Source organism: Alligator mississippiensis, chromosome 1 (assembly GCF_030867095.1).
Source record: "Alligator mississippiensis isolate rAllMis1 chromosome 1, rAllMis1, whole genome shotgun sequence".
Lineage (NCBI taxonomy): Eukaryota > Metazoa > Chordata > Crocodylia > Alligatoridae > Alligator > Alligator mississippiensis.
The window spans coordinates 60314044-60341662 of NC_081824.1; the positions used below are offsets into that span (position 1 = coordinate 60314044).

Consider the following 27619-nt stretch of genomic DNA (forward strand, 5'->3'; position numbering starts at 1 on the left):
GCATATTTACTGGATTACAGTCTTGCATCCTTTTTAGATCCATTAATCTGATATTTTGTCACTCCTGTATGAGAGTTTGACCAGCTAGGCTACAGATTTCTATTAGAACATAAATATACTATTGCCTGGACAGGCCCAGGCTTCCCAGATGTTTATTGATCCTCTGTGTAGAGGTGCTAAGAGACAAGCAAAGTCAAATGCTAAATCTCAGCCATTGACCAAGTGTGATCAATTGTGGGAGGTTCATGTCAATAAATGACTTACTAACCCAACCTTAGCTGAAATCAGATGCATCAAAATAATGTTCATAGTCAAATACTGTAAGATACCAACATGAGAACTTTAACCGAATACAGCTTTGCAATAGCTACGATTAAGAGACCAACACCCCAAGGCTAAGTACAGACAGTCAAAAAAAATCCTGAGGTTGAACTGATTCAATTTTCACACGTTAGTCTAAGCTGCGTAGATTGAACCAAAAAGCAAGCAGACAGACATTCACTTTTGATTCTGGAAATACAGCCACATGCCTGCAGTAGACCGGGCCAGAAGCTGGGAGGCACAAGGGAATACCTCCCTGCTCAGCTGGAACAGACAGCTTGGGCCAAGGCTAGCCTGCCCAGTGTGTGCACGTGTTTTGGGGGGGGGGGAAGGGGGGGGGGCAGCTTGCAGGGGAGGTGCAAAGCATCCTAGAATGATAGGGGACTGAGTTAACTTGAATCTGGAGGGGGTTTGAGACAAGTTCAATAAACCAATTTAGCCTAAACCAATTAAGTCTGATACTACAATCCATCCAGGTTCATCTTAAAACTGTTCCTAGACATTTTGAAAGCAGTTTATGGAGACAAAGTCTATAAACACAACAGAAGTTTAAACTGGTTTCTGATCACCTATTATCAGTTTGAGTGTAATTTCTGTCCCTAGCCTAACAGTTAACCTTATTTGGGAGAATACCCACGCATGCCACATGATTGTATCCCCCAAAAAATATTCTGCTCTTGGGTCACGTTCATGACACATTCCCTCAAAACTTAAGTAGGTCATAAAATCCTTCTGATAACGCCAACTAAAAGATACTATACTATCAGTTTTAATTCTTCTGCATCTACAGGGAATCATTTTCCCCTCATTCCTTCAATTTAAGATGTGAAAAAGAAATTAAAAGAAAAAAAGTGTTAGTTGATCAAATTATTGATGCCAGTGTGAAAATACCCTTACTTTAGATCAAATCATGGTCTGTTACTTTTTGATACGTCAGAAGAACAGATAACTAATGGGTACATCTTTATATAACCTTCCTCATTTCACTTATTTAAAAACATGCAAATAGTTCTCTTGCCTGAGATAAGCCCCATTCATATTAAATCATTTTAGAAAAAATGGCAAAAAAGAATTTAAAGAGTTCATTAAGTTACATGTTACAGAATGTAAGAAGTCTCATTTTTAGGTCTTTAGAATAAAAAGAGAACAAACTTGAAAATTTTCCATTTTTGTTTGAAGACTATATCTCATTAACATCTTCCCTATTACTAAGCATGCACCACTAAGTCCATTAAGTTTGATTAGTACAAATTTTTACTACTGTAGTTACATTGGTACAAGCTTTTTAAACATTTGCATATGCTTACATGTTATCAGCTTGACACTTAATGAGAAGCTGCAAAATGAACCGCTGCTCATGCAGGCTTTTTCTTCTTTGTTTTTAGTACTAAGGTAATAAACTCTTTTTTGCCAACAGCCTCCTTGAGAGACTGCACACACCACAATTTTAGAAAGAGGTAACATTAGTTTTCAAAGCTACTTAGCTCAGATAAATTAAATGTATTATGATATAGTTGAACTATTATTTTCCACTGTTCCTGGATCAAGGTAAAGCAACCAATGTGTTCAGGGTACATTGACACACTCAGAGATCAAGTCCCTCAGAGGGGGCTTCACCACAGGAACACCTACCTAGTTTAAACCCCCAGCAGCCAAGAAGCAACTCAGGTTTCATCAAACCAGCAGAGTATTTGGCCAGGGTCAATAATATATTATGCACATGAGTAATTTCACAGACACAAACAACTTAAACACAGACCCTCAGGTCTTACTCAGTTCAGTGCACCCAACTATAAAATTGCTTTCTTGGATCTAGGCACCCAAGTCAAAGAAAAAGCATAAAAGAATTCATAATGACTTCAAGACTAACTCAGAATATGTATAAACATCCTTCCATGCTCCCATTTACAAAGTACTTATAGGAGAAAGATACTTATATATTTTATGCAAGCATTATTGGTGCATCATAGTAGATAGTCAAAGAGGCAGAGTCTGAGGCCCTTAAAGCAAATCCAAAGCATTCAATTTGGGGGCATACACGGATATGATCAGTGCAGTAAATGGCTTAGAGACATTATTTCATTTAAAGGGAAAGTATTGAGTAGATATTGCAATGTAGTACAATACATTACACTGTAGTATTACAGTAGTATTAGCTGCAGTTCTTGATTCTAGTGCTTTATGGGAAACTGAACACATCGACTTTTATTTAAAATAAAAGTTCATTGTAATTGCAAGTTTATTTCAAAAACCAAAACAGCTCCTTTTGTTTAGCAGAGTTCAAAAACCTAACCGACCATTCCAATCTGCTAGTAATGTGGTACTAGTTAAGGCTCCCACCACCCTCTGTTCCAGAATATTCAAGCCAGCCAGTCAGAGCAGGACACTAATATCTTAAGTACTTAGCTTGGCCATAAAGTGAGACCGGGTCGCAAGAGCAGCCCCAGCCACTGGATGCAGGTAGAGTAAGTGTATGGGGAGCAGACGTTGGAGGTCCAGGGGATTGTTGGGAAGGTGGAGAGGGAGGAAGTCACCTGGACCTTTACAACAGGGGAAAGGGGCAGAGGCATTCCTTTGTGGCAGGGAGCTGCATGCCTGGGCTGGTGGCATGGGGCCAGTGCCCATACATGCAGAGTCCTGCACAGGGGGTGGGACACGGGCAGCACTAGCTGCTTGCGCTCTGGCCCAAGCAGGATGGGGGCAGCAGACTGCATGTCGGGACAAGCCATAGACTTCAGCAAGTAGGTCCAGGTATGAAAAAGGTTGAGAGCCATTGCTTTAAGCCATTCAAATAATGGTGGATTATTATAGGAAAGCAGAAATAATAGTTTCAGATAATTAAATCCTCAATTAGGCCTTTATTCTTTTCTATACCTTCAGTCAAATCAAATGCAATCATCTATTAAGAACGTTGTAAAAAAAACAACTACTAGTTTTTATAGTCTTTAAATAGTCCAAAAGTGTTGGAGTACAGAAGCAAGATGCTTTCTCTGTAATTGTAGGCTGGACGCATACAATGTGTGTTTAAGTTTACCCAATATTTCTACCATGTACAAGCTACTGATTTTTACCCCTATAAATACTTGTTAGAAGAACATTCTCTCCCATTGGAGACCAAAGTTTAATCATTCTACAATCAAATCACTGAAAACATTCAAGTACAACCTACAGCTGTTCATAACTTTTTACCCATTATTCCTCTGGGTAGAATTCTTACTAAACTTCACTAGTGTTTTGTTTTGGGGGGGATAAGTTATACCAACTTAAATATTATGTTAATGCTTTTCTACATGGAGGTAAGAAGGGGAGGGGTAGGGAAGACAGAAAGGAGTACTAAAAAAAAAAAACCCAACAAAAAACCCCTCTTAATCCTTACAAAAACCCTTTTCCTGATACATTGGTAACAAGGAACAGACAGCAGTGGAGGGGAGGCATTTTAGCAACTTTCTGCTCTAAATTTTAGGTCATTAATAGACTGGTCCCCATCCAAAACTAGATGGGCAACATTACACTGAAAGGAAGGCAATTACCAATTGTGCACAAAGCATCTGAAAGAGATACTGATATCTTATCTCCAATCTCAAGAGCTAAAAAAAGTTCCTTCTATTATTCTATTAGGATAGTTATAAGTAATGACTACATGTTCCTTTTGAGATTTTTGATCCAAGCAGTTTTTTTAATCTTGTTCAGGGAAAGTACACATGCACACCACATGAAGCTGTGGGTCCTCTGTTAATAAGCCAGGGAGAACTCCTACCACAAGATACAAAGAAGGTGGAGCTATGCAACAGCTGCTTTGCCTCAGACTTCACAAAGAAGTTAAACTGCCAGGCACCTTAATAGGGATTATCTGGATAAGGAAGGTGGCAAACTGAGGAACAAGATAACAAGAGAATCAGAGTGCTTTTGTTGGGTTTGAATGAATTCAAGTCAGCAGGGCTGGAGGAGTTTTATCCCAGGATCCTGAAAGAACTGACAAAGGATATCTGGGAGCTCCTGGAAATGATTTTCATGAGGCATGGGAGACATGCCAGGTACCAGAGGACTGAAAAAGGGCCAACATAGCTTCTCTTCTTAAAAAGAGGCAAGGAGGAGGATCTAAGGAACTACAGACTAGTTAACCTGACCTCAATACCTGGGAAGTTACTGCTGTATATCATAAGGAAGATCATTTGCAAGCCTCTGGAGGGGGAAGGGTTTTCATAAGCAACCAGGATCAATTTACAGAGAACAAATACAGTATAACCTCACAAATCTGGCTTTCAAAATTCTGAAAAATCTGGCACTTTTAAAAATAGCTTCCCAATAATCCAGAAATTTCTCCAGAAGTCCAGCACTTCTCTGACCACCATTGTTTTTGTTAGTCAGCCTACAGCTCTTGTTTCGAACAACAGGTCAGTCATGTGTATAGTGTAATAGCAAAGAAAATCATCTTAAGACTTTGAAACATAAGGGAAGTGCATAAATCTGGAATTTAAGTTTCTGGCAGATGCTAAGTCTCAAGGATGGCAGATTTATGAAATTATACTGTAGTGTCAAACACTTAATCTCCTTCTTCCACTACTTGGGTGGATGATGGGAATGCTGTGGATACAGTACCTGGAATTCAGCAAAGCTTTTGACAAGGTCCAGCATGGCCTTCTCATAAATAGGAGAAGTGTGGACTGAACAAAACTATTAGATGGACAGATAACCAGCTCAATACCCATAAGCAAAGGGTAATTATTAATAGATCCATGTCAGAATGGCAGTCTGACAGGGCTCTGTCCTGGGCCTGGTGCTATTTAACGTGTTTATTAATAATTTGAATGCAGGCAAGGAAAGCTTCTTAAGCAAGTTTACTGATGACAGAACTGGGAAGGATTGTGAACACGGAAGATGAGAGTGCAATTCAGAAGGATCTCACAGAATGGAAAGTTGGGCTAGAATTAGCACAATAAAGTTCCATATGGACAAAGTGCCAGGTGCTGCATCTTGGAAGGAATAATAAAAAGCCACGAATACAAAGTGGGGGAGAACTAGCTGAATGACAGCACTGTGGAAAAGGATTTGGAAGTCTTGGTAGACCACAGACTCGATACAAGTCTGCAGTGTGATGCAACTCCATAGAAGGCAAAAGCAGTTTTGGGATGCATGAACAGAAACATTAGAGGCAAAACACAGGGGGTGATAGTTCCTCTCTGCCTGGCACTGGCTAGGCCTCATACTGCGTGTAGTTCCGGGCTCTACACTTTTAAGGACACAGAGAAGCCAAGGAGGGTCCAGAGACAGGCAAAGACGATCAACAGTTTGGAAGGGTGGCACAAGGTCAGGTCCCAGGGGTGGCCATAACATTCCCCTAGACGCTCTGCAACCGTGCACCATTCCATCCGTAGGGCACCTTTGCATTTTGCCCGCCATACCCTGATGGTAAATATGATAATAGGGAGATTGCCCACAGGCCTTCACATGGCCCAGGTCCATTGAACCCCTATCAGCCTGTACCTGCACCCAGGCCTCTTGCTGGGCCTCATTTCATAACTGTGCCCCCAGATAGCACTCTGAGCCTTAAGGGAAAGCATGGCTCCAAATAGTCCCCTACACCACACCCCATGCCTCAGATGGCATCCTTGCAGATGTTCTGCCAGTCGCTGATGCCACCCCTCTTTAGGCCTTCCGACTTCTTGGCCTCTCAGCTAGCCCTCAAACCTCTTGATCTCTCCCCTGGCCTTTCTGCGGTTGCCAGAAGGTTGCCCTTCTGTCTCACCTAACTGCTCTCTGGGCTACCAGGCCCCTCAATCTCTCCTGGTTCCTCTCTAGGGTGTTATCTTCTCTGTACTTTCCCCAACTGCTTTCCAGGCCCTCAGCCCCACCCAGCCCTATGCTCTATTCCTGGCTGCTGGACCCATCCGGTCCCATGCTCTTCCCTGGCAAGTGTTCCCCTAGCCTTCCCCCTCCATAGGGTCACCCATAAGGTAGTGGAAGCTGAGGCTTTCCAGCAACCCATGCTCACCTTTCTCGAGTGGCCCAGGCATGGCATTTCACAGAGGCTGCCCCGCCACAGGCAGCCCCACCACACTAACCAACTCCACTAGGGTGCATTTTTAGGTCATACCCAGGACTGGTTTCCAAACCTTCCTGATCTTACACATTGCTCTTTGGGCTGTTGCCTAGATGCCATATGCCCTTCCTGGGCTGCTAACCATTGGGCCCCCTGGTCCCCTCTCACATCAAGTCCTCCATCTCAGGACCCCAGCTCACTCTCAGACCCCTACCAGCCATTGTCACTATGGGCTGCATGTTCATTGACCCCTCCCTTTCAGCTGTGGCCCTACAAGGACCTTTGTGCCTCTCCTAAGACCTGGTCCCATCTCCAGGCCAGTTGAGGCTACAGGCTGCTGGTTCAGGCAACCACTAGCAGTGGGCTATTTCACCCTTTGGCCCTTCCTGGGCCCTGGCCCCAGCATAGGCCAGTCAAGTTTCCCCAGAGTCAGTCCTCCAAGCACCAGCCCTCTCCTCTGTGGGTCCATCCTCTTGGGCACCTCCATAAATCATACCACCACTCTCTCTCTGGGCTCACCCAGAGCCCCCAATAGGTCTTTCTTAAACACAACCTCCTTCCTTCTCTGGGCTCATCTGGGCCCCTCCTGGTCTCTCACAAGGCCCCTGGGCACACAGCTCCTCTCTGGTCCTGTCCTGAACCCTCCTCTCAACAGGTCCCAGGCACTCAGCCCCTTTCTCAGGGCTCTGAACCCCACACTGGGTCCCCAGGAGTCTCCTCCATCCCCTTCATTCCTTCCCAAACCTTTGGATGTCGTTCTCCCTGCTAGCATTCAGGAGTGGCAGCTTTCATAGATTTAATACATTTCATAGACATTAGGGGCTGGAAGGGACCTCATGAGATCAAAGTTCAGCCCCCCTGCCATAGGCAGGAAGTCAGCTGGGATCAAGTGACCCCAGCAAAAAAACCACAAAACACCAACCTGTCTTTTGAAAGTCTAGAGCAGGTGCTTGTACCACCTTCCAGGGGGGAGTCTGTTCCAGACCCTGGACACACACACACTGTAGAAGGACTTCTTTCTTATGTCTAGTCTAAAAATCAGCCTTTCTGGAGTTTATGGCTGTTGGACCTTGTTATCCCTTGGAGAGCTCTGGTGAACAGCTGTTCTCCCAGGTCCTGATATACCCCTCTTATGTAATTGTAGGCTGTCACCAAGTCCCCCCTGAGCCTTCTCTTCTCCAGACTGAAGGAGTCCCAAGTCCCTCAGCCTCCATGGATCATATGAGTGGCTCTCCTCTGGACTCCCTCAAGCTTCTCCACATCCTTCCTGAAATGCCCCCCCCCCCCATATTGGAAACAGTACTCCAGCTGCAGTCTCACCAGGGCCAAGTAATGCAGGAGGATGACTTCCCTGGTTTTGCATGAGATGCATTGGTGGATGCACACCAGGGTTTGGTTTGTTTTGCCAGCCACGGCATCGCATTGATCCTATTCATCATATGGCCAATCAAGACCCCCTCCACACCCAAACCCCTTTCAGTTGTGGTGCTAATAAACATAGCACTGCCGAGCCTGTAAATATGTTGAAGGTTCTCCCTACCAGGATGCAACACCTTACACTTCTCTATATTAAAAGGACATCAGGTTTGTCAGCCCACCTTGAAAATGTGGGCAAGTAAGCTGGGGATACAGGCTGGTCCTGCAGTGTGACCACCCTCCCCCATAATTTGGTATCGTCTGCAAACTTGGCCAGTTCGCATCCGACTCCCACATCCAGATCGTTAATGAAAACGTTAGAGTACCAGCCCAAGTACCGAGCCCTGAGGGACTCCACAGGTCACCCTGCGCCACGCTGATCTACTCACATCAACTAGTACTCTTTGGGTCCGACCCTGTAGCCACCTTCTTGTTGGCGATGTTGCTACACTAGCTCCCAAGATGCAATTGCCTGCTCTGCTCCATTTGGGCCAATCCCCTGCCTAGGCCCAGTCATCCTCCAATCAGGCGACTCACTTCAAATCCCATAGCTCCTTTGACAAGACTCAGCTGTATCTGCTACCCCTCAGGGTCAGCTGACTGCAGTTAGCCCTGACCCCAACATGCCAGTGGCTCAAAAGGCTGCTCAACGTCTTCTGTGGAAGGGCACTTGATGTGCCTGCCACTTGAAGAGAAGTCATGTAGTACCTTCGGTCCCACTCACATGTTCAGCTTGCGGAAAAGATGCTGAAGAGGGGACATGAGAGCAGTCTTCAAATGCCTGAGGGTCAACCATAAAGAAAAAGGGCAAGTACCGTTTTTTCCTCTTGCTGCAGAGAAGAGGATACAGACCAATGGCCTGAAGTTACAAACTAGTAAGTTTAGACTGGATATTAGGAAAAAAATTCTTCACTGTGAGAATAGCAAGGTAGTGGGACAGACTGCCTAGGGAAGTTGTGGACTCTTCATCATTGGAGGTGTTGAAGGTTAGAGACAGCCATGGGCTAGGAATGATCTAGGTATCGCTATGCCTGGTTTTCTACCATAGATATTTCCCATGCTTCTGGGCTTTGCCTAGTTGCTCCCCACCTCACCCTTCCTTTTTCCTGGTATATGTTTCAAAGGGTTTTTAAGGCTTCCCAAAGGCATTGGGTGCTGGCTACAGCCAAGGCTGGGGACTTCAACTGATGTGTGTCAATTCCCCTGCTAAGAACAAAAGCCAGAGGTTCCCGTCTAAAGGATCTTGCTCCTCCACTCAGAGTCAAACTGATCTCCATATCTGGAGTCAGGAATTTTTTTTTACCCCATGGTCAGATTGACAAGGACCATGAAGGTTTTTGCTGTTTTCTGCAGCAGGGGGCATGGCCTTCTACCCAAGACTTCTTGAGCATATACTGACAACATCTCATAGAAGCAGGACATTAGCTGCCTTGGTTCCCTTGCTTTACCTGGGTCAGTTAAGTCCAGGTTGTGTCAGGGGTGATGGTAGTCTTATGCAGAGTTTAGGTTATGGCTGTATGGGATGGTTTGGATAAGGATGATTCTGTCTCAGGCAGGGCATTGAACTAGACTTCTTTGTAGGCTTACTTCAAAATGACTATGAATATAAAATGCCTTAAAAATGATATTCCAAGGCATAACACCAGAACAGTTTTTGAAGGGATGAATCCTGAATGAGGTTAAGCCAGCAGAACTATCAGAGTTTGGAATCAAATTCATAGGACAGTTCCAACCATCTCTTATGACCAAGTATGGCAATTCCCAGACTACAGAAATAAAAAATTTCAACTTTCAGTTACCAAGGAAAAGATTGTTTAAAATTCAGTTAAGAAATGCACATACCATCTCTCATACATGCATCACAATTTTAAAGTAGGCATACCTAAATGAAGTGACAAACTGACTTAATACAAAACTCTTGACACTCTGGGGGAAGAGGGGCATAGAAACAGAACACTGCACTTACGACTGCTTCCAAATTCTTCAACCAGGAGCTTCATTTTCTCCCACTCCGTGGAGTTCTTCTTATATGGAATATCCAGAGGAACAAAAGCACTGTATTTAAAAAAAAAAAAAAAAGTTAATCTTGTTTGAAGTCATAACTCTTCAGTTAAAATGCAGTGGTTTGCTACTAACACCAATTTAGGGAGTGAGAGATGAGGCCAAAGATTCAATCTATTTGCCACCTCCACCTAGGAAACAGACATTGCCCTAAAGCAAGCTGACCTATGAAGTTAAACAAGAAAGGGAGAAAAACCCTTTTCATCTTCAGGAGAACCTATTTCCTTCATATTAGTCATGCTTTCACATAATTACTTTCCTATACCTGCCATTATTTTACCTGTAAGTCAAGTATTGGAACAGCTTTGTGTTCTGTTATGAAAGCTATTCGAGTTCAGTTTTCATTTACACGATTCTTTATGTATATAAAGGGGAGAAGAGGGATATGTAACTGCTTAAAACCTGGAAGACAATTTATTCATTCAACTGCTGGTGCAAGGTAACATTATCCTTTTTTGTACTGTGGTGAAAAGGCCTATTTAGCTATACTCTTGACACTGTCAGAATACCACTTAACCAGTTTTAATTTTTTAGGATCCCATATAATCATCTGTAAATAGCCAAAACATTTGGATTTTTTTATTTTTTTTTAGAACACTGTTGCAGTTTTACAGGTTTATGCCAGTTTGATTTTAACCATTTTAAAGCATGACACTTCCCGACATGAAAACAAAAAACTATTTAAGAAAATGCATTATGCAAGTTTCCATTCCCTTGACCCACCCTTGCCAGCCGCTAATAACAAAGAATATCAAAGTTTAAGCACTTTTTCTCCTAAAAAAAGTAATTAGTTGAAAACTCCCCTTTTTTAAAAGGCTGTTCTATTTGCTAATATGTTGTTATAAAAGCCATTTCATTTTCAGAGCTGAACACTTTCTGTACAGGTTGCACTGGAATAGCCACCTGGGTCATTAAATACATGGTTGTTAGGAACCATAGGGTAGCATAATAGTCCAAAACCGCCCACAAGAAAGCATGCACCCTAGCCACAGCCATAAAAGCACTCTATAAACAAGGTGCAACAAAAAAGAATGTTAGGATGTTCCCTACAAAGAAAGAACAAAACTCCCCACAATCTATGAGTTAATTTTCCTTTCCCTCCTTATTTTGGGGTCACACATTCTCTTCCATGCCATCCTAAGTCCCCCATCACCTGATGGTTTCTCTTCGGGGGTGGGGGGGGGGTGGCTGTTTTTGTTTTGGTTTTTTGGTCTTCTTTACCTCAACCTAGGTGACATGACTATGGCCCTTGTCACCTGAGTGTGACAAAGGGCCCTAGCCAGTCCAGGCCCAGAAGTATGTAAGGACACAGACCAAATCAACCACAGGAGCAACGAACATGGAGAAGCAGAGAGTTTGCCAGTCAGTTTTATTTTTAGCAGCTGAAACTCAGCAGCTAGACCAAGACTTAAGCCCCTTGTTTTAACTGAAGTCCATAGCAAAAGGGGAGTTTGCTAGCAAGTTTGCTTGGAAACCCTTGCATTCATTCACTGTAAGCTTGCTGACAGGAAGCGGGTGAAGGAAAGGCCTGCTTGCTGTTCCTTTCAGATCAAAGAACAAACAGGCCCACTACAGAGGAGTTTGCTAGGGAAGGTCTGCTTGGAAAGAGGCAAGAAGTGAAGGGCAACAGATTAGAAGACCCAGGGAGACAGCTGGAAGACATCAGTCCCAGAGCCACTACCACTTCCAGGTCTTCCTCTGCTTCCAACTGCAAGGTGTCTGTCTGGGCAGGACTGCACTCTGTTGAGGCTTCCACCCAGGTCCTGGTTTGGTGCTCTGCAGACTGCAGCTTGCAGATTCTTTCCAGTGTCAGACAGGTGGGGGAAGTGCCTTCAGCGTGAGTGGTGCCTTCTGGTAGCATCCCCCAGGGAGAAGGAAAGAGAGCTACAAGAGAATATAACAAGGCTCCAAAGCATCCTCCGCCATAAGGACTTTATTGATTCTATGCTGGAGGAAACCTCTAGGGTGGAAGAAGGACTGCCAGAGGTGATGCTAGGAAAAGAGGGGCCATGGACTCCCAGGAAGGTGGGAGCTGGAAGCCTGCATCTTCCAGCAGCAAGAAGCTGTCATCATCCCCATGAGCAGTGGTTTGCCTGGAGAACAGATACAGAGTACTAGCAACAGAGGAGGAGGAGGAGGAGGAGAGCATTCCATTAGCTGAAGAGGCCAGGCCAGGAATACCCAAGGTGGGGAGGATTAAGACCATTGCCATGAAGCAGCAGCAACAGGTGATGATGGCGGCTAGAGATTCCCTTCTGCAGAGGACAGAGATCCATCTGCTAGTCTCACCTATTGTCCTGTGTGGTCTGCTGCTTGCCTGGAGTCCAGAGCTGAGATGTCACGGAAGGATTACCGAGACTTGTCCGACCCTTTGACTACTACCCCATCCATGTGGGCATGAATGATTCTGTCAGGGGTGACCCTGAGCAGATGAAGCAGGACTATAGGGCTCTGAGTGCAAGGGTGAAGGGGATGGGATCACAGGTCATATTCTCCTCAATCCTTCCGGACAAGGGAAAGGGCACTGCCAGGAGCAGATGCATCCTGCAGACCAATGCATGGCTGTGCAGGTAGGTTTCTTCAGCAGGGGGTTGGCTTCTTTGACCATGGGATGTTGTTTCAAGAAAGATTTCTAGGAAAAGACAGGATCCACCCGACAAAGGAATGGAAGAGCATTTTGCAGACAGGCTTGCTAGCCTAGTTTTAAAGCCCTAGATTCACCAGGGAAAGGAGAACAAACCCCTGAGGTAAGTGGGGAAGTAGGGGACCTGCAGGAAGCACAAGCAGGAGGGGGGCAACAGGGGAGGCACTGTTCTTCCTGAGAATGTAGGGCAATCAATTAGGTCACCTCAAGTATCTGTACACACATGAATGGAGCCTGGGAAACCAACAGGAAGAATTGGAAGTACACACACAGGCAGGGAACTATGACATGTTTGGAATAACAGACTTGATGGGATAGCTGGCATGACTGGAGCACTATCATGGATGGGTACACTGTTCAAGAACAGACAGGGAGAAGAGGAAGAATTGCACTGTACTTAAGAAGAGCTGCATGATTGCTCAGAGCCCCAGTATAAAAACTGGAGACAGGCCTGTTGAACGTCTCTGGGTTAAGGTTAGAGGGGACAGCAACAAAGGTGATGTTCTGGTGAGTGATCACCACCAGACCAGGAGGATGAGGGTTTTCTTTATACAACTGGCAGAAGTTTCCGAATCACAGGCCCTGGTTCTCATGGAGGATTTCAATCTCTCTGACATCTGCTGGGAGTACAAATGCAACCCAGAAAATTTTTGGAGAGCATTGGAAACAGCTTCCTGGTGCAAGTGTTGGAGAGACCCACTAGGGGCCATTCTCTTTTTGACCTCCTGCTCATAAACAGTGAAGAATTGGTGGTGGATATAAAAAGTGGATGGCAAGTTGGGCAGCAGTGACCACAAGATAATCCAGTTTAGGATCATGACAAAAGGAACAAAGGGAGAGCACCAGAATATGGACCCCAAACTTCAGAAAAGCAGACTTCAATTCACGCAGGGAAATGATGGGCAAGAACCACTGGCAGGCCAGTTTGAGGTGGAGGAGGGGGGGGGGGGGGGGGGGGGGGGGGGGGAAAAAAGAGTCCAGGAGATTCCAGTGTATTCTAAAGAAACCTTACTGAGCGTGCAGGAACCATCCTCATGCGCAGGAAGAGCAAATGTGGCAAGCAACTAGCTTGACTTAGCAGAGAACTCTTCAGTAAGCTTAACACACAGAAAGGAAGCCTACAAGAGGTGAAAGTTTGGTCAAAACTTGGGTGGAGTGTTAGGGTGATCACATTTGGATCTTGGGGAGCACTGGATTTGCAGCTGAAAGAAGGCTCTTAATCTGCATCTCAGAAAAAGCTGCTAGTCACAAGGCAGGATGATAAATTAAAACTAACTTTGCAAATGTTTAAGCAAGCAGTTTTCTAACAATGGGGTAATGTGTAGCTTACATGGTGCAAGAAGAACAAGATGCAGCCCACCAGCTATTGTCAGGAGATAAAGGAGAAGCAAGACCTTGGAGATGAAGGAGTCAGCAAGAAACAATTAAAAAAAACAACAAAAAACCCAGCAAGTGACCGAAGGAAGCGGAGGTCAAAGTCTTACGCATGTTTTCTTAGCAGAGGCATGTAAATGAAGGAAATGCATAGGAAATTCCATGCTAGTGAAACAAACAGTAAACAGGAGGCAGAGCTTGAGACAGGAGAAATGGGTGGAACAAAAAAGAGGAGTGAGGGTGGAGTGAATGTAAATAAGCATGAGCCAAAAGTGTATAAATGTGGAAAGAACTATTGTTCACAGCTGTTCCCCGTGTTCACAGGCTGCGAGTCTGTGAGGAAGCTCACCCAAAGCTGTCTCCATTCTAAATAAAGCTGTTGTGAGCGATGTGTGCAAGTAGCATTTTGCTCCCTACTTGCTCTGACTAATGATTAACAGGATCCATGAGCAATTGGATCGTCGTCTCCCTAGTCGTTGGGCACCACATGGAGTCGGTGTCCAACAAGGAGTACAAGAATATTGCTTGGGCATATAGGGATTAAAGTCAGGAAGGCCAAAGAGCAATTGGAGTTGCAGCTAGCAAGTAACATGAAGGGCAACAAGAAGGGTTTCTACAAGTAGGTCAGCAACAAGAGGAAGGTCAGGGAAAATCTGGGTCCCTTACTGATTGGGGGAAGTAACCTACTGACAGATGATGTGGAAAAGGCTGAAGTACTCAATGCCTTCTTTGCCTTGGTCTTCACCAGCTAGGTCAGTTCCCAGACTTCTGCAATTGCAGCACAGTTTGGGGAGAAGGTCAGCAGGGAACTGTGTTGAAAGAACAGGTTAGGTACTATTTAGAAAACCTGGACATGTACAAGTCCATGGGACTAGACACAATGCATCTGAGGGTGCTGATGGAGTTGGCGGATGCAACTGCAGAGCCACTGGCCATTATCATCTTTGAAAAATGATAAATCAGGGGAGGTCCCAGACAACTGGAAAGAGGGCAAATGAAGGAGAAACCAGGAAACTACAGACTAGTCAGCCTCACCTCAGTCCCTGGAAGGATTTTGGAGCAAGTGCTTAGAATCCATTTCTAAGCACTTGGAGAAGGTGATCAGGAACAGTCAGCATGGATTCAACAAGGGCAAGTCATGCCTGACCAACCTAATTGCCTTCTATGACAGGGTGACTGGCTCTGTGGATACAGGGAAAGCAGTAGAAGTGATGTACCTTGACTTTAGCAAAGCTTTTGATACAGGCTCCCACAGCATTCTTGCAAACAAGTTGAAAGAGTAAAAGATGGATGAATAGACTGCAAGATGGATAGAAAGCTAGCTGGATTGTCAGGCTCAACAGGTAGTAATCAATGACTCAATGTCTAGCTGGCATCAAGATGGATGAGTCAGCAGCATACCCTTGCTGCCATGAAGGCTAACAGCATACTAGACTGCATTAGTAGGAGCGCTGCCAGCAGATTGAAGGAAGTAATTATTCTGCACTGGTGAGGCCACATCCAAGTACTGTGCCCAGTTTTGGGCCCTTCACTATGGCAAGTATTTGGACAAGTTGGAGAGAGTCCAAAAGAGGGCAATGAAAATGGTTTGGGGGCTGGGGCACATGATTTCTGAGGAGAGCCTGGGAATCAGGTTTATTTAGTCTGCAGAAGAAAAGACTGAGTGGGGATTTGATAGCAGCCTTTAAACTACCTGAAGGGTGGTTCCAAAGAGAATGGAGCTAGACTGTTCTCAGTGGCGACAGATGACAGAACAAAGAGCAATCATCTTAAGGTTGCAGCAAAGGCGGTTTAAGTTGGATATTAGGAAAAACTCACTTGGAGGGTGGTGAAACACTGGAACAGGTTACCTAGAGAGGTGGTGGGATCTCCATCCTTGGAGGTTAAGGCCTGGCTTGACAGAGCCCTGGCTGGAATGATCTAGTAGGAGATGGTTCTGCTTTGAGCAGGGGGTTGGATTAGATGACCTGAAGTCCTTTCCACCCCCCTTCTTTATTTTTAAATTTGATTCTATTAATGTGTTCCAGGTTTCTCTCCATCTTGCTTCTCTAGTCACATGTCTCAATGGATTGATCTCTTCTGAAGAGCAAGCAAACCCTCTCATTGTTATGTGCGCTGTCACCTATGCCTTTTTCCAATCACATCCCTAAAATACCATTTTCTTCAGTTGAATTTCCAGCCTTTGGATTTTCTGTTCCATGGATGAAGCACATGGAATACTTCATGCAATTATCAACTTCATTGCCAAACAAGAAAGCAAGATTTCTACGCCTTCCTGCCATCTGACACCACCTGGGAAGAGAAACCACCTTATCTGCACATCAAAAAGCAACTCGCACAAAAAGACTCATGGACCCAATACTCAGTTCTCTTAAAAGAAGCCATACCCTGAACTCCTCCCTACAAAAATCAGCACCAGCTACCTTATTTGCCAGCATTGCAATCTCTCAGCGGCTGTTCAGGTTTCAAAGCCTGGGAATGAGGCTGGCTCAAGTTAGGCACCATTGCAAATAGGGACAGGCAACAAGCTATGAGGTCCTGAATAAGGCCTTGTCATAAATGAGACCATCACAACTTCCTCATGCAGACTCCAGATCAAAATCACCAAATCATTCATAGGTGAACAGGCCCTTCTGCTTCCTCCTCTGGACAAGTATTACTCAAACTTCTTTTTGCAAGCAACACTAGTCAGTTATATTAGCCATAAGCTATTTTTGTATCATGTAAATACTGTATTTACACGAATACAAGGAGACAAGCCCCCTTCCCCCTCCTACCACCAATATCAGCAGAGAAAAAAGCCCCTCAGATTTGCATAAAAGGAAGCCTCATTAAATACAGTGTCTATATGCTAAAAGACACATAGGCTCAACAATGAAAACCAACTATGAAGTTGATTAAATGCAGCCAACACCAAACATGACTATAAAAAAAACCAAACAAACCCATGGCCCATATTGGGCAAAATGCTGATGGAAACTTTTGGGAGGAGTGCATTCTATTTGCAAGCCATCGGACTAAAAGCCTTGGAGTTCAGATGCCACCTAGTCTTAACTTCTTCCTAGCCAAAAAGAAGAAGAGTAGATAGGAGAAAAGTGCAAACAGTAGCATTGCTCCCCCCTCCCCATGGGAACTTATTAGAATATGCTAGTGCAGCCCTTCCCACCCCCTGCCCCCCAGTATATTTTGATACAGGAACTACACCTTTCTAGTCTTCAAGCATATACACCACTGCAGTATCACATACCTGCTCCAATTCTCACACCTGTGTACCCATGCTCCCATCCACATACCCTTCAGCTTTACAATTACGCTTGCCTGCCTCTGCCTTCTGTTCCTTTATTTAGCCCCTAGCCTTTATAACTACAGCAGTCAGTGACATGGTATCTCCAGTATTTTTGTTGCTGTCGTCACAGTCATGTCAACTCAATCCACCATCCTCGACTTCTTCCTTGTTATCAATGACATCTTCTTCAGGGGGGTGTCTTTGAACCATCTGTGCCACTGGTTCCTCTACCAGATTATCTTTGCCACCTCTTCACCATCCTCTAACATCTTCTGGTAATAAGTCTGCAGCTTGCTCAGTCCCACTTTAAACACAGGCCTTGACTGAGAGCTGTGTGTTGGTACATCAGGAGGTTCCTGGTCTTGCATAGGGTGCATCTAACATAGGAGACTAACCAATCAAAGCAGGCTGATAAGGATCCCTTTTGTTTGGTCAAGTGAGCACCACCTCTGTGGTCATGGTTTTGATTCCCATCACCACCTAGCAAAGCCGATTCACTTTCTTCCATACCTCCTTGACTTATGGACAAAACCACAGGAGGTGGTTGATAGTTTCCACTCTCTCTTAGCAGGTTACCCTGGGGCAACTGGGTTGGCTTCTTCCCTTCTGCGTCTCATAGCCCACATGGGGAGTGCCCACTGGGCTGCCTGTCCATTCAAGTCCCTGTAGTCTTTTCTGTAGGCCTTTATGGAAGGTCTGCTTCCACATGGCTTAGCAACCATTTCCAGGGAATAGGTCTACAGTCGACAGTGTCTTTGGCTCTGACCACCTCCTACATCTTGCAGTGGTTGATCATGGTTGCAGGCGCTTCCTCAAGCACATAGTACTTGCTCCAGAAAGTGTCCAAGACCGTGGAGAATCATCATGGTTTTTCCAAAGTCCATGGTTTCCCATGGGGATACATGTATACCTGTCAACATCTCAGCAGGTACCCTGCTTAGTTTTCAACAAAGCAGGCCATTTTCATCTCCTATCCCAGTCGCTAGCAGGCAGATCTGGCTCACGTACTTGGCCCAAAGGAACAGCTGGATATCTGGCATTCCCAACCCCAGTCTGCTTAGTTTTGTACAGCACCTTCCTTGCTACTTCCCCCCCCCCCCATCTGGATCTCCAGAAGCAGCAGCACATGACTCTTTGATTTCTATGGACCTGTTTTGGCAGGGGGAAAGACTAGTGCAGTGTACAGGAGCACCAGTAGCAGCACTGCCTCAATGAGCACCAGGTGCCCCACCCCTCCATGGAGAGGCAGCACATGTGCCATAGTCCCAACCTCTGTTTCACTTCAGCCCCTATCTTTTCCCATACCTTCCATCCATCCATCCATCCAATTCAGGGTCAAATGCTACCCCAAGGATCTTAACCCCATCACAGGGAACAGACACCCCCACAGCCAACAAGTGCTTTTGTTCATGTTGAGCTTGGCCCTCTGCAGTAGCAGTGGGAAGGGCACATGTTCAAGACAAACCTTCAAAAGGTTAGATAATGTCTATAAGATTATATCAAATTTATAAAGAATTTCCCTATATAGAATTTAATTGCTGGGGGGGGGGGGGGGTGTCAGCTTACAATTAAGGTAGTCTTACCAGTTGAGTGAATATGGTATATATAAATCCTGAAAAAAAAAAAAAAAAAAAAGCGGGCAGGGAGCTAACACTAAGGACTCCAGAGATAAAAATCAGGGTCCAGTATAGTACTGTATCTTATTTTACAGAAGGAGTAAAGCAATGAAAACTGAGGAAGGAAGCCCAGCAGAGAACAGAGGCTGCAAGTTTTGCTGAAAGCAAGTGCCACTACAGTAAAGCCACAAAAATATCCTTCATCCTACTGCAGCGACATGCTCCAAAACATTAAGGGAGCAGTCCAATAGAAACATGAAGAAAACTACCAACTGCTAGATAGTGGGCCCATCTACATGTGCCATTAGGGGGCAGCAATAAACTGCAGAGCTTATTGGGGTACAGCACATTAAGCTGGGTCATGTCAGCTTGGTCTGGCCTGCCAGCCTGGGGCTGCTCTGACTAGGCTCAATGTGCTGCAGAGGAGCTAGCTAAGGCATGAAGGTGCTTCAGGTGTGGGGCTAGCTGGCAAGCAGTCATTCCCCACACTGAAGCACCCCCATGCCCCATCCAGCCAGGTCAGTGTCTATAGGCGTGCTGCTGCACACCAAAATACAAGCCCTACTCTGCAGTAGAGTTTATTTACAAGTCCTATCCTGCTGCAGAGTTTGTTAGTTTTGTACATCCTAGAAGGGGGGTACCTGTAGACACAGATGTTTACTAAAAACAGTTAGTCAACTGCATAGTAGACATCTTGTGTAGAAGTACCCACTGTTATTCAGAGATCAAGAACACTGAAAATAAAGTGTCAGTGAGAATACTGAAGAAAAAATTGCATCATAGCTACTTCTTCCCCTTACAGTAAAATCTGTTACTTCACCAATACCTTATTAACCCAAATTTCAGTGCCGCAGCAGGACACATACAGCGCTGCACCACTTTGCCTCCTGCTGTGCCGATAACTGGAATGTTTAGATAACCAGCACCCCACATTTCCCACTCATGCTGGATGACAGATTTTACTGTAGTATGTTGTAAAACCCTTATCCTTGAATTGGAACAGTGAAATATGCAAGATCTTGCTTAATTAGTTATATGGTACACAAATCAACAACAAGTTTGACAGGACACAAGAAGAAAGTGGAATAAAAAAAAAAAAAGAGACCAAAAAGGTGAAACTAAGGGAATTTTATGAATATTAAAAGGTTAATGGGCAAATATGATGAGCAAAACGCCGCTCAAGGACAACACACAGACATCAGAAGGTTCCTTGACTGATAACACCTTTTGGAAACTTAAAGAGTTGTCACAAAAGCATCTACACCAGAACACTTTAAGATGAACAGACATATGAAGGCTGAATTTAAACTGACTAACAAGCTCAGATACAAGAAACAGTATGAACCCAAGAACTAGTTGCTCAGAATTAGATCAGGTATTTATATTCAGCACTGCACTGTGCTGAGTAAACATACCCAAACTGTACAAGGCATGTCAAGACTGCAAATTACAGCACATTCACATCACAACACCCTGGCTCCACAAAGGCAGCTCTCTCAACTGAAAAGTTCAGGTGATAGTCTCTGGATGGTATTGCACGCATGCAAATTATCATGTTCACTCAGCAGTGCTGAGTGCACAGGTAACAGAGCCCCTATGCCAATTCTCTCTCAGGAGGCAGCCCTTGACAAACTAAGTTGTATCAGTTGATAAAAAGCAGAGGTCTTCCATCTATAAGAAAGTTGCCCAGCTGCATAAACTTCAAGTATTGACCAAAAAAACCCAGATCTATACTCATACCCCCCCCCCAAAAAAAAAGGGTGGGGGAAGCTTTGAAAGGCAAGAGGCAACTATTCCAAACTGTTCTACCAGAAGTGTTTTGATAGTTAAAAAAAGTCTTAGTTATGTCCTATAGTTCCAATAGAAAATTGCTCCAGTACCCAATTCCTGTTTGGTGATTAGTCTGAAATGCAGGACAAAAAGAGAGTGTTAGATGCTTCATTTGAAGGCGAGAAATATGGAAAGAAAATATGAAGTGCTCTAGGAAATGTCAAATACAATGAAACCTTGCTCTGAGGCTCCCCATTGTCTGCCTCCTTCAGTGGCTTATTTTAATAGATTTAAGCAGGACTCCTTAACTCAATGAAGCCTAGCAGATAGCATTAAAAAAAAAAAAAAAAAAAAAAGTATCTGCCTAAGAAAGCATAGCTGGAAAACCCATTCCACTTACGCAAAACAGAAATCATAAACTGCGAAAAACATTAGAGAGGAAAGGACCTCTAGAAGATGCTTTCATAGCACACCTATTTTAAAAGCTTGACAGGAAATCAAAGTTCTGAAGAAGACTACGGGCCTTGTTACACATTGCACTTTGGGCTCAAGGTTGATTAGTTTCAGTGCTAGCTTGAGTTTGGAGCAGTTGCACCTTAAGGCTAAAATTAAAAACCTGTTCCGACTGTCCCTGACCTGCACAGCTGTGACTTAGTTGCCACAGAGGGCTGGCCAGCAGGGGCTGGACTAGGAGGTATAGCTGTGAATTGCTACTGGAAAGCTGGTGAGCTAGGAGACTTCTATCCCTACTCTAGGTTGGGGTATGCGAGACGTGGGTTGTGGGCACAGAGTTAATGAAGCTGGGAGGAAAAAAGTGTTGGTGGGAAGGGGGAAAACAGTCAGCTACTGAAGGATCAATTTAAAAAGTTAAAAAGAAAAAAAAAAAAAATCAAGAGGAAGTAAATTAAAGGAAGTCTCATGTTTTAATAGAGTGGGGTTTGGATTGAGGGGTGGTGGTTGTGCTTCCCAGGGTGGCTGGAGGTAGGAGGAGTAGGAGGAAGCCACAGCTCATAAGGACCAAGCCTGGCCCCCTACCTTGGGGTCTGCCCACCAGACCTGTCTATGCCCAGCAACCTGGTTAACTGGCATGTGCTCTGCAGGCTGCTTGCACAGGATTGAACCCCTGGGGGTAGGAAGGTCCCACCCCGAGGGACAGAGGGAAAGCTGGCTTTGGTGCCAGAACCAACCCCTGGGCAGTAGAGAGTGGAAGTGTTGTCTACATAGTTTTAAGAGCAGTATTTTCAATGGTGGCATTTGTTATGCCAAAAAGCAGGAAACTTTGTTACTCAAGATAAAAGAATAGGAATTTGGGTAAGAATTTTAGTATTTGGACCAAGAGAAAGAGCCCGAAACTCAGAGAGACCGAGGAGAAAGCAACAGCACAATATTTAAGTTAAGAAAGAAGATAGATCTGATCAGGAATTATTACTATTGTCCATAGTATGTAGAGAAAGGTAGGGTGAAGGACACTAGCAAAGAAACAGATTAGTTCTAAAAGGTTTAAAAATAAAATCTTGTTGCAACATACCTGGATCAAATTATGACCTTCATTTTTTGCTATGATGAGCACATCTACCCTTGCCCAACCCAGAAGCTGATGCATTCCAGTAAGCAATCCCAGTCAGAAAGGGAGGTCTGACATGCATGAGTGACTAAGGGCAATCAAACAGTAGTGTAGGCCCATAAACTTTCACTGACAACTCCTAACCCCAAACCTCATAGTACAGGGACCCTTTCATAGGTTCCCCCCAAGGGAAGAGAAGAAGAATGAACTCTTAATTCTGGGTACACTGCTAGAGAGGAAAAAAAAGTTATACTCAGGGGATATACACAAAAAAAGGGACCAGGCTACCACTACATGTCAAGACTGGCTGGAAAGAAAGACAGATGTTCCTGATCCTGAATTGCTAATAAAACCTTAGATGATCTGACAAAAGCAGCAGCATAAGCTACATGCAAGTTTTTAGCTTAGGAATCTTTGTAAGTAAACATTTTAAAAATGTAAAAAGTTTGACTCAGAAGTATAACACAAATAAGCCACTGGGCATCCAAACTTACTATTTATTTTTTATTCTAGTGTACTTTGTTTTCTAGTAAAAACATGCTAAGTGCATATAACAAAATTGTACTGAATTTCATGCAACTCTTTGGACATCAATGCATACTGTATGACTCAAGTGGAGAAAATAAGGGGCTTTGTGGCAAGAAAAGACACCTCTTCTCTCTACCTTTGGTAAACTACAATCATGAACTGATTGATGCAGCTAAGCATTCCCCATATATATCAGTTCACTTCAAACTCCAATTCTCAGATAGCACTGGGGTTAAACAACTGACATTACATAAAAGATAGGCTGGTTTTCCTTTAAAGCTTGTGGCAGCCAAGTGGCAGGCCAGGCTGTGGCCAGTAGCCCGAAACGGCAGGCAGGTACTTTTGACCGATGGAGCGGAATTAGGCACTGAAGCGTATTGGTTGAACAAAGATTATTTACTTACGCCATCGATGTATACAGCATAGGAAGAAGAACTGACTTAGATTAGTCGCAAACGTGAGCTCCTCGAGTAAGACGAGATGACGTGAACGGCTTATTGGGCATGCAGGGCACGGGGTACATCGGGACGGTCGGTGACAGGGAGTAGTCGGTGGGTGATCAGTCCGCCAAGTTCACTCCGAGACGTGCGCAGAGTTCTCCAACTTGGGCGGAAACTGCTCCAACTTCTATATGGCTAGCAAGCCAATTACTAGTCACCAAGTATGAATAATTTATAACCGGCCAATGGTGGCGTGCGTGTTTGCATAAAGTTGGCGGGAACTTTTCACTGCACCGGGGTTTTCTACCGTAGCGGAAAATTCCACTGTGCTGAGAAATTCCACTGTGATGTAATAGCGGAATTTCCCACTGTGTTATAGGCATCAAATCAATGAAATTTTCCACTGTGACATAGGCATTCAACTACTGGGTTTTGACACTTTTAATATCTTGTTTATGTTACTGAGGCAAACTATAGCCCAGCCCCACAGACATGGCAGCAAAACTGCAGGTTAGTTTTTAAGGAATCTCCACATGCAGCTGGAAAGAGTGAGGTGTCACAGGTTAAACAGCTTGAAGCAAAAGTCTGAAAACTGCAGGAAGCCTCAGAAAAATGTCTCTTCACAACAGAAAAATCATTTTAGACTAGAATAAATCTACATAAAGTATTTACTCAATTAAGGGGACGAGGCTTTTCCTCTCCATTTAGCATGGGGTGTGGAGGGAAGCCCCTCATCTTCAAATCCAGTACAAAGTGCTGGTGGCAGACGGCACTGCTGCAGCTCTGGCTCTGACCCCAAATCCAGGTCAGGGCTGGCACCACAACTGCTGCCTGCCCCGTACCACAACCAGCGTTCCCCACCTCCCCTGCTGCACTGCATTCCCCCTTACCTTTGCTCTACCTTCACTGCTGCCTGGAGCACCACTGCTCCGGGGCCTGGCTGGGGCTGTGCTCAGTAATCCAGGTTGCAGCTGGAATGGAGCCTGCCAGAGCACAGGTAGGGAAAGGGAAAGGGGAAGGGGAAGGTGCAAGGGCAGGCAAGGGGTAGAAACTTTGTTTTGCAACCCTGACCTAACCTTGGCAGGCAAAAGCAGTGGTAGGAGCTCAGGACCTAGGAGGGTTGCATGGGGGGACAAGGCCAAGCCCAAAATTTAAGTTTGGGAGAAGGGAGGTGGACCGCATGGTCTCCCCCACACTTCAAGTTGCACTGGTGGAGCTGAAGATGGAATTGAATTACCATCACCTGCCCCAGGGCCAATACTTGAACCTCCCCACTTCTGATCAGGGAAAAGCAAGCTACAAAACAGATCTTTGATTTCAGTAAATACAGTAGACAGATAGTGCCTCTAGCTACCTACCGGCAAGTAGTTCTAGTTTTTTTTTTTTACTAAAATTAGCTACACTCAATAACAATTTTTTTTAATCTGAAATCTGAATAGCTTTAAAAAAAAATTCAGGCTGCAATGTTATACTTTAATAAAACAAACATCAGTACTCCATGACTACTACACTACGCATTTCCACATCAAAAACCACTACTCTTAAAAATTGAAGGGCTGAACTTTGTCTCAAGATGAAATTTTCCTATTTCCAAATCATTTCTAAAAACGTTTGAGAATCCTTTCCAATTTTTGTCATCCTCTTACCACAAGAATAACCAATAGTATTCCAAAACTCCAACAGTACTCCAAAATAGTATTCAGTAAAACTGAATACCGGGTTATTAAAAAAGAAATACATACACAAAATTAAATAAATTAAATCACATTCATGGGCAGAAATAGGGAGAGTTTTGCCATGTCTCCAACAGTTACTGGATTTGCTGAATCTGTCAAGACCTCAGAACTAAAAATCTGGTTTTCAGCACACCTTAAAAACATTTCGTTTTTCATGTTTTAATGGCCAATTCTCCTCAGTAAGTCTGAACTAATTACTAGAAGTGAAATAAGCAGGATTTTGATTCCTGCTTTTCAATGGATAATTTAAAAAAAAAATTGTTCCCTCACTGGCATAATGTATACAGCCTGAACTTATGCCAATCAAACATAGTATGAACTAAGAGACGCAGCAATATATTGGTTGCCTACTGGATCAGTGCTAATAAAGAGGGAAATTGCATTAATTTGCTATTGGCTTTTTTAGGCCATTGTAGCCAATGTTTACCAATAATTCTGCCTTCTGGCCAGGGCCTTGGACACCTGGGTTCCTTCTTCCCTGTGGGACCATGGCCCCCGGGTGCCTCAGTTCCCTTAAGAAGCAACAGGTTTCACCTTGCAGGCAGGCAGCATTCTAGCCTACAAGGGGCCTTGCACTTGGGGCTGCCAGGAGCAAGACACAGGGGGCACCATGTGCACATGTGTGACCACATGCATGGACATTAGGGCTGTGCAAAATTTTGGCAGCCGTTTCAGGTCACTTCTGTGCCCAAAACACCCAATCCGAATCAAGACAGAAGGCTCCGAAACGTTTCAAAAACGTTTCGGAGAATTTTGGAGTTTCGGAGCCAGGCTTGCAGGGAAGCAAAAACTAAGGAGGCAGCAGGGGAAAGAGGGGAGGAAGGATTGCTCCAATATTGATATCTAGCTCCTGGTTCGATTTCCCAGCTCTCTGATCATTTCCCCAGCTCTTCCCAGAGGGCACAGGCCCCTGATCTGTGCATGGGGTTTCAGCAGGCTGCCACCACAGGCTGGGGCCAGTGGCAGAATACCGGGAAGACAGGTGCTGTCATGGACTCCAGCCTGCTGAAACCCAGCACGGAGATCCGGGGCCCTGCGCCCCCCAGGAAGAGCTGGGGAATCCCTGCTGCGCACCCTGCCTCCACAGGGAGCAGAAAGCTGTGCCAGGGTTTCTTCCCCACCACCGTCTGCCCTGCACAGCCCCATGTCTCCAGTGCAACCCAGGGTTGGCAGCAGTGGGGAAGAAACCCTGGCACAGATATCTGCTCCCTGTGGAGCAGTTGCATGGCAGGGACCAGCAGACTTGCTCACTGCTCTGCATTATTTCCCTGCCCTGTGACCCAGCATGGCAGGGATCGGAGATCCATGCGGGGGTCTCCTTGCCTGCATGGAAAGCAACAGCCCTTCCCCTCGCCTGAACAAGCCACCCATGGCCCCATCCTGCTTCCCACTGGGACCCTGCAGCCCCTGGCCCCAAGCCCCATCGGGGTGGGTAGGGCTGTGCAAAGCTTCCCTTGCAGCCTGTTCAAAACAAATTTGAAGATTTGGCAGAGCCAATCCTCATAACAGATTTGGCTGAAACAAAATACCAAAATGGACAGTGATCCAAAACACCAAAATGAATCCCCTTCCTCCAAAACGGAGGAATCTTAAAACCAAATCAAAACACAGCTGTTTCACACAGCTGTAATGGACATGGCCAGGAATATAGTCAGGCAGCATGGAGAGCAGCTCCCTGCAGGTAAGTCTATGAATAGAAGGGGCATGTGAGGGGGAAAGCTTCAGAAGCCCCCACAATGAGGAAGAAAGTGAGGCATGGGCTGGGGGGCACCGCCCAGCCAGGGTGGTGCATGGGATCCAGAGCCAAAATGGGATGGAGCCACAGGCAGTTTGTCCAGGGGACATGGGAGGCAGCTCCCCACCACTGCGTGCACCCCCAGGGGAGGCATGTGCCCCCACCCCTCCCAATTTTGTGCGCAGGGTGGATGCGGGCATGGGTCTCTGCTGCCTCTCAGGATGCAGCAAGTTGTGCCTCCCATTGCTGAGCAAGCAGAGTTACAGCCAGTGTGGGGCTCCCAGGGCAAAGGCAGCAGAGCAGAGAGACCCAATCTCACAGTGGGTAGCCTGCATCCACACTCATCCTACTCCACTTAGTGTCCCCATGCTTAAAAATGGTGGCAGCAGCACTTTAATTAAAGCTCATTCGATGATTTTTAGTTCAAGCACCCTCATTCACCATTTAAGCGTTGGGATGCTGATGCACGTGAAGCAGGAGGCTCCTGGAGAGAGTGCCCCCCCCAAAAAGTTTATTTAAATGTCAGTAATTTAAAATGCCAAATGCCTTACATTGTAAAAGTAAATTGGTTATTGGATCAGCATCAGCCAATATGGTTGGTTAATAATCAGTTATTGGTATCAGCCAAGAAAATCTTCATTGGTGGACCCCTAATATGAACCATGGGAGTCACAGAAAAGTAGGTCTGGAAGGGACCTCCAGAGGTCTAGTCCATCCCCTTCCTAAAGGGAGATAATCCGTATCCAAACTAACTTAAACAATCCATAGTCAAAACTCCATATAAAAGATTGTCAACCCTGACAACACAGACATTAACACTAACTTACCACAGATAAAGCAGGGGGAACCACAGCAGCAAGCATGCTGCTATTATGAAATGTCAACATATGCTCAAGAGATCCCCGGTAAAGAAGCCATACCCCCACTGCAGAAGGCAGCAAAACACCCCACAATCCATAGCATACCAATCTGACGATGGAGTAAAATTCCTTCCTGACCCCAAACATGGCAATCAGTTTGACCCCGAGTGGACAAGCAAGACCCGCTAGGCAGGTAACTCTCGCTTTGGGCCCAGTAGGAGCACTGGC

General features: G+C 45.0%; 1 protein-coding gene across 1 annotated transcript in view; it reads right to left on the minus strand.

Annotated features, from left to right (window-relative positions):
• Window positions 1-27619, minus strand: part of LMBRD1 (LMBR1 domain containing 1) — a 233313-nt gene that overhangs the window by 142016 nt on the left and 63678 nt on the right. Inside the window, exon 6 of the mRNA XM_006263155.3 lies at window positions 9744-9832. Coding sequence (XP_006263217.1) covers window positions 9744-9832 — 89 coding nt within the window. The remainder of the gene's footprint in view (window positions 1-9743; window positions 9833-27619) is intronic.